General features: G+C 42.4%; 1 protein-coding gene across 2 annotated transcripts in view; it reads right to left on the reverse strand.

Annotated features, from left to right (window-relative positions):
* ZNF185 (zinc finger protein 185 with LIM domain) overlaps positions 1-16,491 on the reverse strand; it is an 80,746-nt gene that overhangs the window by 22,733 nt on the left and 41,522 nt on the right. Inside the window, exons 7-18 of one of the 2 annotated variants that reach the window (XM_058196585.1) lie at positions 15,693-15,764; positions 14,766-14,846; positions 12,007-12,090; positions 9,554-9,592; positions 9,357-9,440; positions 8,706-8,780; positions 7,195-7,278; positions 6,680-6,757; positions 4,302-4,340; positions 2,820-2,924; positions 1,487-1,567; positions 219-320 (exon numbers count right to left, since the gene is read on the reverse strand). In XM_058196585.1, coding sequence (XP_058052568.1) covers positions 219-320; positions 1,487-1,567; positions 2,820-2,924; positions 4,302-4,340; positions 6,680-6,757; positions 7,195-7,278; positions 8,706-8,780; positions 9,357-9,440; positions 9,554-9,592; positions 12,007-12,090; positions 14,766-14,846; positions 15,693-15,764 — 924 coding nt within the window. The remainder of the gene's footprint in view (positions 1-218; positions 321-1,486; positions 1,568-2,819; positions 2,925-4,301; positions 4,341-6,679; positions 6,758-7,194; positions 7,279-8,705; positions 8,781-9,356; positions 9,441-9,553; positions 9,593-12,006; positions 12,091-14,765; positions 14,847-15,692; positions 15,765-16,491) is intronic. The other variant, XM_058196586.1, reaches the window with a different exon arrangement.

Raw genomic sequence — 16,491 nt, forward strand, 5'->3', positions numbered from 1 at the left:
ATTGTTGGGGGGGGGCAATAAGTTGACTTTGTATATAAATATACAAATAGGATGAGACTATTGCCTTACACAATGTAAGCCGCCCTGAGTCTTCGGAGAAGGGCGGGATATAAATGTAAATAAATTTTTTAAAAAAACTTTATCTGTTGTACACAACATTTTGCTATTCCCAAGTCAGTTTCTTTTTCTTTTCTTTTTTAACTGAATCCAAAGTTCACCTGGAAATATCCACATCTGATTCCTCCCTCTTGGGAATACTTAGAAGTTCACACTGGACTCCAGTGGTGCTCAGATTACTTTCCCCAGGCTGTAGCTCAGATCTGAAAAGAAAAAAAAAAACACCCCCCATAGAAGAGAATATTTGTAACTCAGGGTTGAACTGCGGAGTCCTTGATGCTCACCTAGCTAATCAGACCAGTGCTGATGGTGTTACCTAGTTTGGTAATGAAAGGTCTGCATGAAAACCACCAAGCTCTGAGAGCACAAAGGACTCCACAAAAATAAGAATATTGGCAAATCTGTTCCTCAAAAACTTTGCGGAATATGTTCCCAAGCCTTTTCCTCCAATTTTATTGGAGATTTTTATGCTTTTTCATTTACACTCATAAATTAATGCGAAACATTAAACTGCCACAAAAAGTCATACATTATTATTATTTTCTTTTTTTTTACCTTGTAGCCTTCTGGGATTCATTCCAAATGGAATGACGGGCATGTTTATCAAGGTGTTACAGGTAGCCCTTCAGAGGTGGGTTTCAGCAGGTTCTGACCAGTTCTGGAGAACCAGTAGTGAAAATTCTGAGTAGTTCGGAGGACCGGTAGTAAAAAATTCTGACTGGCTCCATCGCCATCTATTCTCTGCCTCCCAAGTCCCAGCTGATTGGGAGGAAATGGAGATTTTGCAGTAACCTTCCCCTGGAGTGGGGAGGCAATGGAGATTTTACAGTATCCTCCACCTGCCACGCTCACCAAGCCACACCCCCAGAACCGGTAGTAAAAAAATTTGAAACCCATTACTGGTAGCCCTTGACTTGCAAGCATGCATTTCATGATGGTTTAAAGTTACAACGGCACTGAAAACAATTGACTTATGACCAGTTTTCACACTTACAACCGCTGTAGTGTCTTCACGGTCACGTGATCAAAATTCGCTTGGCAACTGGCATGTACTTATGACGGTTGCACTATCCTGGCGTCATGCAATCGCCATTCGTAACCTTCCAATCCAGTTTCCAACAAAAACAATGTGGGAAGCCAGATTTGCTGAGTGACTGCATGTTTCGCTTAACAGCTGCAAGTGATTTGCTTAACAACCGTGGCAAAGAGGTTGTAAAATGGGGCAAAGCTCTCTGAACAACGGCCTTGCTTAGCAATGGAAATTTTGGGCTCGATTGTGGTCGTTAAATCGAGGGCTTGCAATACAAATCTTTTAGGAAACATGCTAGTGGCAGGGTCCTCGGATATTTGTCCCCTTTCTCCTCCGTACCTTTTTGAGTCAAAACCCTCGTCGTTGTCCAGGTGAGGGGATGCCCTGTACCCCATTCCTGGAGATACATCAGTGTTTTCCCTGGTGAAAAAGGAAGGCAGAAAGAGATTGTTCAGTACAGATGAAGAATTGGACGTGTCATTGTTTGTGATATTTGTTTTTATTTGGCTGTAAACCGCCCTGAGTCCTTCGGGAGAAGGGCGGTATATAAATTAAATAAATAAAATAAAATAAAATAAATAAATAAATAAAATAAATAAATAAATTGAAGAAAACCTGAGTTTGGTTGCTTTTCCCCCCCTCCTCATCCCTTCTGTCTCCCTCTCTCTCTCTCTCTCTCTCTGTCTCTCTCCGTTTCTCTGTTTCTCTGTTTGTTTGTTTTCTCTCTTGGCCTCTCTCTCTGTTTCTGTGTCTCTTTCTTTCTTTCTCTCTCTGTTTCTCTCTCTCTCTTTTTGTCTCTCTCTCTCTCTTTCTCTCTCTCTCTCTGCCTCTCTCTGTGTGTATGTGTCTCTGTTTCTCTATTTCTGTCTCTCTTTCTCTCTGTGTCTCTCTGTCTCTGTCTTTCTCCCCCCCTCCCTCTCTCTCTCTCTGTATCTCTCTCTCCCTCTCCCTCCATCTCTCAATCTCTCTCTCTTTTGTCTCTCTGTCTCTCTCTGTCTCTTTCTGTCTCTCCTTCTCTCTCTTTCTGTCTCTCTGTCTCTCTCTCTCTCTCTCTCTTCCCCTGTCTCTCTGTCTCTCTCTTAATTCTCTCTCTCTTTTTGTCTGTCTCTCTCTGCCTCTCTCTGTGTATCTCTCTGTGCTTCTGTGTGTCTCTGTCTCTCTCTCTCTCTCTCTCTGCATCTCTCTCTGGGTGCCTCTCTCTATCTGGGTGTGTGTATTAGTTTGTAAGCCTCTGTATAGAGAAACCATTCTTACTTTTGAAAACTAAACAGGAAGATTAATTAAAATGCGCAGTCAATGAAATCACCTTTTTTGGATATGTTTCCACGGAATCATAAGCCCTATGCTAAATATATTTGTTTTATGCTTTGTTGTTCCCGTAAAGCAAGGATGTCATTGATTTTTGAGGAATTATTTATAGCACCGTTCCTCCAAGCCAGTGCTGGTCAATTTTCTGGGCCTACAGGTCCCATTATCCTCGGCTAGCAAGGCCATCAGTTCTAACACCCCTGTGTTTGTTCTGCCTCCAAGAACTTTGAAAAATTCAAAAGAAATATTTAACGGACCTGCTTGTTGGGACTAAGGCAAGGATTATCTTATCTGTGTTACTTGGAATTATTCTTGTGGAATAATCTTGGTTTTCTGAATGCTGAGAATCTCCCTGAATTCTTACTTTTCTGCGGTTGGCTGATGATGGTAGAATTCTGCCGCTTTTGAGTCTGGATCCTTAAGTTTTTTTTCTCCATTGGAAACTTCATGTTTGTGCTCCAGGGCAGATCTGTTGGAAAAAAAATGATTGTCTACCATGAAGATCCTGTTTCTCATTTTTATTTGTTTGTTTGTTCGTAAAATTTATTGACCACCCATCTTACTTCGATGGGCTGTATACTAAAATAAAGCCAGGTTATGATACACACTTGAAAGTAAATCAGGAAGACTGTAAGAGTCTGTCTGGCAAAAACAAAAAATGTTTATCTGCAGGAAATACGCATGTGTAAATCTTGTAACAATTCTGGGTAGTTAGAAAACTGATAAAAGTAACAACAGTTAGACAACTTGCAGGGCTCATCAAAAATTAGAATACAGATGCCCTGCAGCCAATTAAATGTGTTTTAGATAACCCCTGGAGCATTCATTAGCTAATATTTTGGAATAAGGACAGCTAGAGACCAATAGAACAAATTGTAGAATTATTACTAAAATGTTTATTAGATAATATTTGTTATTATCTCACCTTGTCCCGCCTTCTCTTTTAGTGAAAATGTATAAAGCTTTCTTAATCCTTTGTTTTTGGTTCATGGCATTTTGGCCAGGAGCCCTTTTCCTTGGGGTACCCCAATAAAAAGCAATCAGAAAACCTGCACCTCGTGTCTGGCGTCCATCATTGGCTTTGGCACCAGGCTCAGACCCAAATTGGGGACAACATTTCAAGGTAACTTACAATAGTAAAAAATAAAAACTATATAAACTGGTGTGGGAGATGGTAATTGAACATTCTCTCTCTCTCTCTCTCTCTCTCTCTCTCCTTCCTTCCTTCCTTCCTTTTTTTTTTTATTTGCATTTATATCCCACCCTTCTCCGAAGACTCAGGGTGGTTTACACTATGTTAGCAATAGTCTTCATCCTATTTGTATATTTATATACAAAGTCAACTTATTGCCCCCAACAATCTGGGTCCTCATTTTACCTACCTTATAAAGGATGGAAGGCTGAGTCAACCTTGGGCCTGGTGGGACTAGAACCTGCAGTAATTGCAGGCAGCTGTGTTAATAACAGACTGTCTTACCAATCTGAGCCACAGAGGCCCCTCCTTTCTTTCTTTCTTTCTTTCTTTCTTTCTTTCTTTCTTTCCCTCCTTCCTTCCTTCCTTCCTTCCTTCCTTCCTTCTTTCTTTCTTTCTTTCTTTCTTTCTTTCTTTCTTTCTTTCTTTCTTTCTTTCCCATTTTCCCAAAGAAGCAACCATAGTTTTATTTGTGGGGTCAGCATCAAAAAAACATGGTTCTTTCCCATTTGGCACTCAACATTCCTGCAAAAAAAATATTTGCTTCAAACTGCCTTCAATTTAATGAACCTTCATTTTCAAAAGGGCTATAGCACAAAACCTTTTGCACATCGCTAACAATCAAACAAAAGCATTGTTTGGAAAAGCGCTTACTTGTCAAAAAACGTGTGACTCTGCATTTCATTCTTCTCACTGCGGTTAAAAAACAAGTGACGTTAGAAAACATGTATTAGAATGTTTTAATTTTAGAAATGTTTTTAAAGAAAAGCTTAGTGTTTTAAAATGAATGCATTTTGTTCCCTTCAAGGTTAAAGAAGCTGAAAGGATACAGTGAATTCTATTAATAGACATGGTGATCATTTATAAAGCTTATTAAGTGCAAATAGAAATACATTTTTTTTTTCAACCGCAAAGAAGACAAAGCCACAATGGTTAAATCGATTCTTCTATTTAAAGAGGAGAATATATTTATGTTTTTTTAAAAAAAATTAGACATCACTTCTGGATTTTGTGCTTGTGATGAAAAAAAAAAAGAAACTTTGACTTTGGTTTTGCCAATTAGATAGATTCGTTGTTATAGAAATGAGTAGTGATATATACAAATGTGTAAAAGTGAAAAGTTGAGGTTGTAATATTACCTTGTACTGTGCTAAAAAGAGTCAGAAGTTAACATTGTTTTTCCTTTCTTCCATTATACCTCATATTTTCTTTCTTTTTCCTTCCCTTAATTTGCTTTTTTTATTTTTCTTTGTATTTTATACATTGATAAAACAATAAAGTTACATTTAAAAAATAAAGACAACATTTCTTCATCCTTTCTACTTCCTTCCTAAACCCTCAGCTGGCCAATAACTAGCCTCACCATTGTTGGTTGGGGTGTCCACAGAGAAGGGGGAGGGGCATCAAAATAGGAAAGACATCAGCCTATCACTGCATAATGGAAGTCTCGCCCATTTTATGTGCATGGCATTCAGACACCTGTTGCTAGCCTTGAAATTCAGAAAACTCCAAATGAATTCATCGCACATTCTTCAGTGAGCAGTAGAAGTCCCACCAATGTCCTGTCCTGACCTTGCCATCTATAGTCTGTTTCATAGGGCATTCAAAACATCTCATGTTCATAATTGAGGCTTCAAAAGCTGCCAAGTTACTCCTTTTCTCCTTAGTCTATATTTATAAAAATGGCACTGTGTGTGTGTGTGTGTGTGTGTGTGTATGTATGTTCCAGCATAACTCTGGAACGCCTTGAGCAATTTCAACCAAACTTGGTTCACAGATGACTCTGGAAAGAAATACTGTCAGGGTAAGACACCCCTAACATCCCTCGGTGTGTGTGTGTGTGGGTGCGTGTTCCAGCATAACTCTGGAATGCCTGGGCTGCTGAAATGAAAAGGAATGAATTGTATCTATAGTGTCAAATCACAGTATTTTTGATGGTGATACTGTGCATTTTGGATTCAAGTTCTGTTAAGATACAGCCTGTTGTGCCTTAAAACGGATTCTACTGTACAGCATAGTGGAGTTGCCATGGTAACAGCTTCACAGTACTCCACAAGGGGGCTCCCTCTGGTAAGGGGGGTTGGTTCTTAAAAAAAAAAATCTAGGATCTCAAGCAAAAGAGGGCAAGTTGTCAGGGGAAATGCCTGCTAATGGAGATAATCACCTCCAAGGCTGTTCCCTGTAGAATTTTTCCCAGGCTGTTGGCCAGGGCAATTAGGTCTCTAATTCTCACCACAGTGGTTGAGCTAGTTCTTTTCTTGTCTAATACAGGATTAGGATCAATAAATACCTGGGCAACGCCGGGTTATCAGCTATTTTATATATAAAAAAGAAATGATTGTAACAGTTCACTCTGGTGACTTAGAATCATAGGTCTGGAAGTGACCTTGGAGGTCTTCTATTCCAACTCCCTGCCCAAGGAAGGAGATCTTACGCCATCCTAGTTAAATGGTTGTCCAGTCTAAAATTTGTTACTACCAGTTCTGTGGGCGTGGCTTGGTGGGGGGTGGTTAATGTGCTTGGGTGGGCATGGCCAACTTTTTTTTTTTTACTTTTAAAAGCATTTTTTCTACAACCTCTTCGGCCAAAGAGGTTGTAAAAAATGCTTTTAAATGCCTCTGATGATTGGCCAACTCAGCTGGGATCACCAGAGGAGCCTTTTAAAAGCATTTTTCTACAACCTCTTCAAGTTGAAGAGGTTGTAAAAAAATGTTTTTAAAGGGTTCTGACGATCCCAGCTGAGCTGCGCGATCATCAGAGGCTTTTTTTTTACTTTTAAAAGCATTTTTTCAGCCAAAGAAAAAATGCTTTTAAAAGTAAAAAAAAACCAAAAACCTCTGATGATCGTGTGGCTCAGCTGGGCATGGGGTGGGGGCAGGGATTTTTGCTACCGGTTCTCCGAACCACCCGCTGCCATCGCTGCAGGATCAGGCGATCCAGTCTGAACTGGGAGCATTTCACCCCTGGCTTCCATCCATTGCTTCTTGTCCTTTAGAGCTCTAGAGAATAGTTCGGACTCCTGTGGATTTTACCTTCTCTTTGGAGAAGTAGGGATCCTGGGGAGAGAATCATGTCCAGAACTCGTTTCATACTTCTCATCTGACTTGTTCCTGGAAAAGGAAAACAAATTATGGTTGAATAAATCATGGAGGTTGTCTAAAATAATCTTACTGAGAAATTGAAGATGTGATAGTATGAAGATGCTAAGGAATGAGAACCAGTTGGTCTAATGGTTAAGGCACCAAGCTAAAAACTAGGAGCTTGGGAGTTCTAGTCCTGCCTTAAGCCACGAAAGCTGGCTGGGTGACTTTGGCCCAGTCTTTTTCAGCCCGCAGTAACAGTTTTGGGTGACAAGCCAGTCAGTCAATTACTGTTGCAACTAATCAGTTGATCCAAAAAAAAGCAAACCCTGTATTTGAACATGCTCCCAGTTTAACCAAAAGAAAGGTAAAGAACATCTTACTTAAAATACACAAGCAGCTTGAAAATTCCCTAAATAAACCAGCAAATCTAAGATACCTTATCTGGGGTTTGTCATGGACATTACCTGCTCTCCACAGATATGGAATAGTTGAATGAAGTTTCAAGGTAGGGTTTGGAGGCCACATTTCTGCTGGTGGTTGTATCAACACTACAAAAGCAAAGAGAAAAACAAACCTTTAATGTGGAGTTCAAGTTATTAGTAGGTAAAGGTTGCTATGATATGTAAGTATTACTTCTATTTAGAACAGAACAGAACAGAACAGAACAGAATAGAATAGAATAGAAGAATAGAGTTGGAAGGGACTTTGGAGGTCTTCTAGTCCAACCCCCTGCTTAGGCAGGAAAACCCTACACCACTTCAGACAAATGGTTATCCAACATCTTCTTCAAAACTTCCAGTGTTGGAGCATTGACAATTTCTGGAGGCAAGTTGTTCCACTGATTAATTGTTCTAACTGTCAGGAAATTTCTCCTTAGTTCTAAGTTGCTTCTCTCCTTGATTGGTTTCCACCCATTGCTTCTTGTCCTGCCCTCAGGTGCTTTGGAGGATAGCTTGACTCCCTCTTCTTTGGGGCAGCCCCTGAGATATTGGAACACTGCTATGATATCTCCCCGAGTCCTTCTTTTCATTAAACTAGACATACCCAATTCCGGCAACCGTTCTTCATATGTTTTCACCTCCAGTCCCCTAATCATCTTTGTTGCTCTTCTCTGCACTCTTTCTAGAGTCTCAGCATCTTTTTTACATCGTGGCGACCAAAACGGAATGCAGTATTCCAAGTGTGGCCTTCCCATTTTTTTGATCGTCGTATTGATTGGCTTTGACGTCAATTCCGAGGGATGGTCCTGAGCTATAAAACTTATCTGCCTTGAATTCATCTGAACCTATTTTTCTTTGAGCCTGACATTTTGATTCAGCTACCTTGTGCATTTGCTAAATGGAAATCTGGGAACCTTCCACAGATATTGCTTAAAGTACAATTTCAATCAGCCCCAATCAGCAAGATAAGTGAAGGATGCTGGGAGATGTAGTTCAGCAACCTCTGGAGAGCCTCTAGAGCAGGGGTCTCCAACGTTGCCAACTTTAAGTCTGGCGGACTTCAACTCCCAGAATCCCCAAGAAAGCTGGCTGGGGAATTCTGGGAGTTGAAGTCCGCCAGACTTAAAGTTGGCAACGCTGGAGACCCCTGCTCTAGAGAGGATTTCCTCATCTCTATGGAAACTTTGTGATTGGATGTTTCCTTAATGTAATATGAATCTGAACATAGGAGATATAGCTTTTTGTAATTTACAGTGGCTACAACCTGATCGTACTAGCACTTTGAAATTGAAGTTTACACCTGCAAGCTTAATTGCTACTTTAATCAACACATTCTTTTACTTGATGGATGGTAATGTACACTTAAGTTGTCAATAACAGTGTTATTATGCCGTCACACTGACTACTTGTCCATAAAATTCTTTCAAAATTCTTTTCTCGTTTAAAAGAAATTTCAATACAAATGAATGGGTTTCAGCCAGGTTGATTGCCATATTAGTGGCGGGGTGGGGGTAGGGACTGCAGAGTATACTAACCTTGTTCTCACAGAAATATTGGCCAGCCTTGATTCATTCTGGGGAGACTCTGAGGTTCTTCTTTCTCCATTGGTGCTTGTCAACAAACCCAAAACAGTCTGGTTAGTTTGCATCTTGTGGATTCCTCTACTAACCATGGAATTACTAATCCAACTAAATTCCCCTTTTATGACCTTGTAATCCCTTCCTCCAGGGGAAAGGCAGGGTGATTGGATGGAGCTGAGCGTTTACTGGCCAGATGCCCTTCCTGATGCTATACAGAGCTCACAGCAGATAGGTTTCTTTTGCGTCGTAGGGCAAACATCTGCCGCTACCAAGGATTGAACTCTTAACCTTCCAAGTGGGAGGCAAACATCTTTACCACTAGGCCACCACGCCACTCTGCATTTACTAATCCAACTGAGAAAGATGAATCTTAGTCAAGGGAAGCCGAAGTTTAAATCCATTGCATGTCATAGTGCAAAGTTGTTGGATGCATATGTTTTAAGGCAGGGGTGTCAAACTCAATTTCACTGAGGGCCGCATCAGGGTTGTGTTTGACCTCTAGATGTACTTTATACGTGATAAGTATAAATACTAGATGAAGCAAATAACGATCGCGATGGTAGATCATAATAAGAATCACAACAATAAGAGTAATGGTTTATTTACCTTCTCCCACGACTGTTAAACCATGCTGAGGCAGGTACAGTCTGACTTCTGGATCGTGGACCGAAGTCAACTGGTACGTCAACCCTTTCAAGAAAAGAAAACACCTTTCAAATAGAATACATAGTTCTTCTCACCTCTGTATTGTTAGAATAGAAGACATTTCTGCTCACACTGGCAAGGACTACAGTCTTACTCACTTTTTAGCCACAATGGCTGGTACCTCTTGCACTGGACTTCTGCAAACAGACAAGATTGTGATTACATATTAAAAAAATTAAAACTCCTTTGGGTTCAAAAGATCAGGGTCTCCCTTGAAGAGTACATTCATTGTTTTGTGAATTAAAGTTATTTAACAGAATAGAATCCCTTTACAAATACATGCGTCTTGCTATAAAAACTGCAGCTTTCCTATTCTAAGTTTCATTCTTTTGCAAATTAAAGTTATTTAATAGAATAGAATCCATTTACAAATACATGCGTCTTGCTATAAAAACTGCAGCTTTTCAATTCTAAGTTTCCTGTCCAGTTTTGCTATAGCTGAACTTCATCTCACAAAATCTTTGCTCTTCTTTGTTGCTAATAACTTTCCTCAACATGGAACTTCCAGATCTGCTATGAACTGCTATGCTGTCCATGAAGAATAGGCCTTGTCAGCACCCTAGCTCGTGTCCTTTGCTACTGCTTTCTTCATAACGACATCTGCAAATATTATATAATTGTATTGTATACAATTGTATCAGTGGTGAAATCTGAACCGGTTTACTACTGGTTTGCTGGCTGTGCATGCATGCTTTGCGCGCATGCGCTATGCGCACCATGCACCCAATGCGAGGTACACGTGCGCAGTGCACACCAAAAGGAGGCATGAGGTAAGTAGAACAGCGCGCGGGGGTGTGTGTGATCAGCTGTGGCACGTGATTTTTTTTTTACTTTTAAAAGCATTTTTTTTACAACCTATTCAGCCAAAGAGGTTGTAAAAAAATGCTTTTAAAAGTAAAAAAAAAAAGCCTCTAACAATCAGGCAACTCAGCTGGGATCGTCAGAGCCTTTTTTTTACCTTTTAAAAGTACGGCCGAATAGGTTTTAAAAGATCGGCCGAATAGGTTGTAAAAAAAAATGCTTTTAAATTTTTTTAAAAAGGCTCTGATGATCGCGCAGCTCAGCTGGGCATGGGCGGAGGGGAGGGATTTTTGCTACCGGTTCTCTGAACCACCCGTCACCATCGCTACCAGATCGGCCGATCCGGTCCGAACTGGGAGCATTTCACCCCTGAATTGTATATACTTGTTACAGCTGTGAGACTTGTTCTATCAGCACTACCTGTAGTCCCATCAGAATAACGTCTCTAAATGTTTTTCAATTCTGCTAGATTGCCCCTGGAATTAAGAGTTACCAGTCTTATACAGACAATCCTCGGTTAACAACGGCAATTCAGCCTGGAATTATTGTCACTAAGTGATGTGGTCATACAGCATGATAACTGCGTGGCTTAGCAACAGCAATTCCAGCACTTCCGGTTGCCATCCTTAAGTGAATCCTACACAATGATTAAGAGCAATTTCATGTGGTCACCACAGGCGATTTTCTGCTGGTTTCCCCAGTGAATTTGCTTGTTGGATGCTGCGGTGAAGGTTGCATATGGCAATCACGTGATCGCAGGATGCTACGATGTCATAATTGTAAGTTGGTCCCCGAGTGCTCGGATCACATAACTATGAAGATGCTGTGATGGCCAGGCGAGAATCTCAAGAACTGGTCATACATACACTTGATCAGTGCTAGATGAATAAATGGTTGTTAAGTGAGGACCATCTATATAAATGTTTTACTATTGTATTTAGCTGTAGTAGTGGTATTGTTGTGTCTGTATTTTCTTGGATTGTGATAAAGACTCATTGGTAGCCTCACATTGTAATGAATAGGGATACACATTCAATTTTGCAGCTATTAAGATTGTTGGATGAGGAGGTACAAAAACAGCCAGGGAAGTGACTGAAACCTGGGAAACAGTCAGTCAACAAGAGTCCTGATTTAACACTAGACTCTCAAGTGCTTAGAAGGCTGGGCAGCACAAGCAAATGACAGCTAATAACTTAAAAGCCAGCCATCAACACATCCCAATCAACATCTAAAAAGCCACTTACAACAGACACTATACAATACCACACAGAGAACATCATACACTGTGCTAGAGAGAAATTCCCTGAAGATGGGAGTCCAGCACAAGTCCAGAAGCTCGGAAGACAAAACCTCTAGTCCCAGTGACTGACCCAGATTGAATCCTGCAACTCAGAGGTGGGTTTCAGCAGGTTCTGACCAGTTCTGGAGAACCGGTAGCAGAAATTTTGAGTAGTTCGGAGAACCGATAAATACCACCTCTGGCTGGCCCCGCCCCCATCTATTCTCTGCCTCCTGAGTCCCAGCTGATTGGGAGGGAATAGTGATTTTGCAGTATCCTTCCCCTGCCGTGCCCACCAAGCCACGCCCACCAAGCCATGCCACGCCCACCAAGCCATGCCACGCCCATCAAGCCATGGCCAGAGAACTAGTAGTAAAAAAATTTTGAATCCCACCACTGCTGCAACTTCATCCTGGGACACATACAGTATAGTGGCCTTCATTCGCATTATGGTACTGTTTTTAAACTTACCCTCCACTTTTCTTTGCAGCTGAAAGGACATAGGAGCGTTCCCTGCCAGCCGTTCGCCTCAGGACACTACTAGCGGCTTCTGTCCTACAAAAAAAGGGACAAAAAAGGAGATAACACTCTGGCTCATAAAAACCCCGGGTTTTATTCTGGCATCATCCCTAAGTAAGAGGTTCCTCCTCTTTTCCATGATCTGCTAGCTTTTTACTTGCAGGTCATTTTTTCAAATGAAAGAATGTTCTATCCATTTGCTCTTCAACCAGACTGAGAATAAAGGTAAAGGTTCCCCTCCCACCTATGTGCTAGTCGTTCCTGACTCTAGGGGGCAGTGCTCATCTCCGTTTCAAAGCCGAAGAGCCAGCGCTGTCCGAAGACGTCTCCGTGGTCATGTGGCCGGCATGACTCAATGCCAAAGGCGCACGGAACGCTGTTACCTTCCCACCAAAGGTGGTCCCTATTTTTCTACTTGCATTTTTTATGTGCTTTCAAACTGCTAGGTTGGCAGAAGCTGGGACAAGTCACGGGAGCTCACCCCGTCACGTGGTGCTAGGGATTTGAACCGCTGAACTGCCGACCTTTTGATCGACAAGCTCAGCCACTGAACCACTCCGTCCCTAGAATAGCCTGAATAGAATAGACTGAGAATAAGGCAACGCCAAAGATTGGTTTAACGTTAGAAGATTAACTCCGTCTTTAAATCCCTTGGGGACAACACGACCTGTTCAATAGGGATGTTCAATGAGTTGTGGATTAATTTAATGTCACTCTAAACTGAATTTCAACAGATTCAAGAAATTCATCTAGATTCCTGCTAAAAGCGTCTGCTTGCAATCGGGAAGGGGGAGTCGTTGGTGCCGAAAGGAAGAAAATGAAAAATAAAATGGTCCTCCCCTACTCACTTTTGCTCTAGCTCCTCTAACTCTTCTAGTTACTCAGCTCCACCCCCAAGGGATACCCAACACATTATCTGAAGTTTAGTACATAGTTCCATCCATAAGTTCATGAGTTCATACTATAAACCCCTCAAGCTTTCTAGACTGAATTTTGCTTGCCTTTAACCTAATTTGCACATAATTGACAACTTGGGAAGGAAATGGCGGGGAAGGAAGGATGGAACGGTTGAAGATCATAAGTATCATTGCATATTGCAATGCTCTCTATATGGGGCTCCCCTTGAATAGCACCCGGAGACTCCAGCTAGTCCAGAATGCGGCTGCGCGGGTTATTGAGGGAGCCGTTCGGAGCTCCCATGTAACACCTATCCTGCGCAGACTGCACTGGCTGCCTGTTGTCTTCTGGGTGCGCATCAAGGTGTTAGTTACTACCTTTAAAGCGCTCCATGGCTTAGGACTGGGATACTTACGGGACCGTCTACTGCCAACGTCTATCTCCCAACGACCGGTGCGCTCTCACAGAGAGGGGCTCCTCAGGGTGCCGTCAGCCAAGCAATGTCGGCTGGCGGCCCCCAGGGGGAGGGCCTTCTCTGTGGGGGCTCCTACCCTATGGAACGAGCTTCCCCTTGGACTCAGACAAATACCTGACCTTAGGACCTTCCGCCGCGAACTTAAAACCTACTTATTTCGTCTTGCTGGACTCGCTTAAATTTTATATTATTAAATTGATTTATGGGTTTTTAAATTTTTTAGTAAATTTTAGAAGGAATGTTTTTATTTATAAGTAGCCAAATTAAATAGGTTTTTTAAGGGTTGTCTTTAGTTTTGTATTGTTGTTTTCTTTCTGTATTTTATTTGTGGCTGTACACCGCCCTGAGTCCTTTGGGAGAAGGGCGGTCTATAAATAAAAATATTATTATTATTATTATTATTATAAGTAACAGGAGGGAATGCACCCTGCTCTGTATGTAATAAAGAGACACCAAAAATGGACTCTCCGGATGGACTGGTGGACGATTCCTTGCATGTTGACAGTACTAAATTAGCTGGACCAAGGATATGATTCCTTAGGGCAGGGGTCTGCAAACTTGGCTCTTTTAAGACTTGTGGACTTCAACTCCCAGAGTTCCTCAGCCAGCTTTGCTGGCTGAAGTCCACAAGTCTTAAAAGAGCCAAGTTTGCAGACCCCTGCCTTAGGGAGTAGCTTTCTCCATTCCCAGCTGTGGAACCTCTGGATGCATTTATTGTTAGATAAAAAGAGAGGGCTCTACACCTCATTCAGAATCACTACATCCCTGATATAAATGAAACTGATGAGGTTACCTAGTTTGGTCATGAAATGTCTGCGAGAAAACCACCAAGCTAAGAGAATCCAAGGATCCCACAGTCGTCATCCTCCTCCTCCTCCACCACCACCTTCACCTCATCCCCCTCCTCTCTACAAACACCATTCCTTTCTAACACTGATGATGATGTTACCTACTTGGGTAAAGAAATGCCTGCAAGAAAACCATCAAGCTCAGAGCCCGTGGCTTAGAGGTTAATGCATCTTACCTAATACGCAAGTAGCCCAGTTTCGAATCCCAGAAAGGGTATGGCTAGCTGACAAGAGCTAAATAGCGTGAAACAGATCTATACTAGTCTCCCTTTATATTTTTTTTTGTCGCTAAAATGTAAATTCAACACAAAAATAGTTTGCCACCAAAGCAACTGCCCACAAAGGTTCTTGGATTGGGGCTGAAAAGCAAAAGCGGAAGCAGTCCCATAATTGGGTAGACCAGGTTGCCCTGATAGACGGGTCTCGCCACCAAAAACCATCAAGCTCAGGGAACACCAAGGGCTCCAGAAACCCAGACATGGTCAAGGTACCTCTTTTTCTGCTCCTCTGGAGAAACGGAGGGTTGTCCGTATCCTGGGTGTGAGAGTTCACGCTTAACATTGTAGGGAGCTCTGAAGCACAGATAAAAGAGAAAGTGGGAGGTGACATTTTTCTTCCCCCCCAATTACCCACAAAGAAACTCTAAAACTCAGCTAGAGGGGTTTTTTTTAAGTTTTTTATTTTTATTTCTTAATACACATGTTGCAAATGTACATTCTCTTGTCCATAATTAATCATGCGTGTACATATATTTTTTTCTGAAGAAAGCATAAAAATAAGACGTTTTAATCAGTGGTGGGTTTCAACAATTTTTTACTACCGGTTCTGTGGGTGTGGCTTGGTGGGCGTGGCATGCCTTGGTGGGCGTGGCTTGGTAGGTGTGGTGTGGCTTGGTGGGCATGGCAGGGGAAGGATAATGTAAAATCTCCATTCCCTCCCCAATCCAGGAGAAGGTTACTGCAAAATCCCCATTTCCTCCCAATCAGGTGGAACTCGGGAGGCAGAGAATAGATGGGGGCGGGGCCAGTCAGAATTTTTACTACCGGTTGTCTGAACTACTCAACATTTCTGCTACCGGTTCTCCAGAACTGGTCGGAACCTGCTGAAACCCACCTCTGGTTTTAATTACATTTGGGGTTTCTCTTCTACCCTTTCTTTCCCTCCTTTCACAACAAACCTTCTCCTCTTTCCTCTCCCTCCCTCCTCTCCTACTTCCTTCCTCCCTCCTCTCCTTCCTCTTTCCTACTTCCCTGTCCTCTCCCGCCCTCCTCCCCTCTGTTCCCCTTTTCTCACCTTCTCTCCTACTCTTGTCCCCTATCCTTTCTTCAAAACTCAGCTAGAGTTTTAAGGATCTTTTATCTGTGCTTCCGGTTGTCCCAGATGCTGGCCCTACTACCTCTTTCCTTTGAGATACTCACATCTTTTTGTAATCTTCAGTGGACATCTTGGGCCCTTGGGAGGAAGGGGAGGTCTGGCTTGGGCTCTTGACACTGAAAAAAAAAAAAGGAGAGGTACATCTAGAGATTCTATAAAGAGAGGGGCTGCTGACTGAGGGAGACTCGTGTACCCCAACATTAATGGGGATAGCAGAGTGGCAGGCGGTTTCAAGATCAGCCACGGGTCCCTCTGGAGTGTTTTAATGTCACTATTGTCAATAAGCATATTTCATTTTAAAAGCAGATTTCTGGATTTCCCTTTGATGTACGGAAACAGGGGGTAGAAGGGCAGGGGTGGGCTGCTGGGGGTTCGCAGGGGTTCGGAAGAACCTCTAGCTAAGATTCTGCACAGTTAGGAGAACCTCCATATCCCACTCCTGGCTGGCCCTATCCACCCGTCCCCTCCCAAGAATCCCCACGCGGCCCATTTTGGATGCAGGTAAGTGCAGGGCGCATGCAGAGGCTCAGGGAGGGGAAAAAACGGGCCTACCGGAAGTTTGGGAAGGCTGGAAACAGGTTCGTTTCTGGCCTCCAGAGGGACTCCAGAGCCTGGGGAGGCTGTTTTCGCCCTCCTGGGGGCTCAAGGAAAGCCTCTAGAGCCCGGGGAGGGCAAAAACGCACATGCACACCCTGTAGTGCAGGAGGCTGACAAGGCCATGCCCACCATGGCCACGCCAACCCAGCAACCGGGCAGAGAACCCATTGCTAAAATTTTTGAAGCCCACCCCTTCACATTTATTTATTTATTGTTTAAATTTCTATACCGCCCTTCTCCCAAAGG

The sequence above is a fragment of the Ahaetulla prasina genome, chromosome 11 (assembly GCF_028640845.1).
Source record: "Ahaetulla prasina isolate Xishuangbanna chromosome 11, ASM2864084v1, whole genome shotgun sequence".
Classification (NCBI taxonomy): Eukaryota; Metazoa; Chordata; class Lepidosauria; order Squamata; family Colubridae; genus Ahaetulla; species Ahaetulla prasina.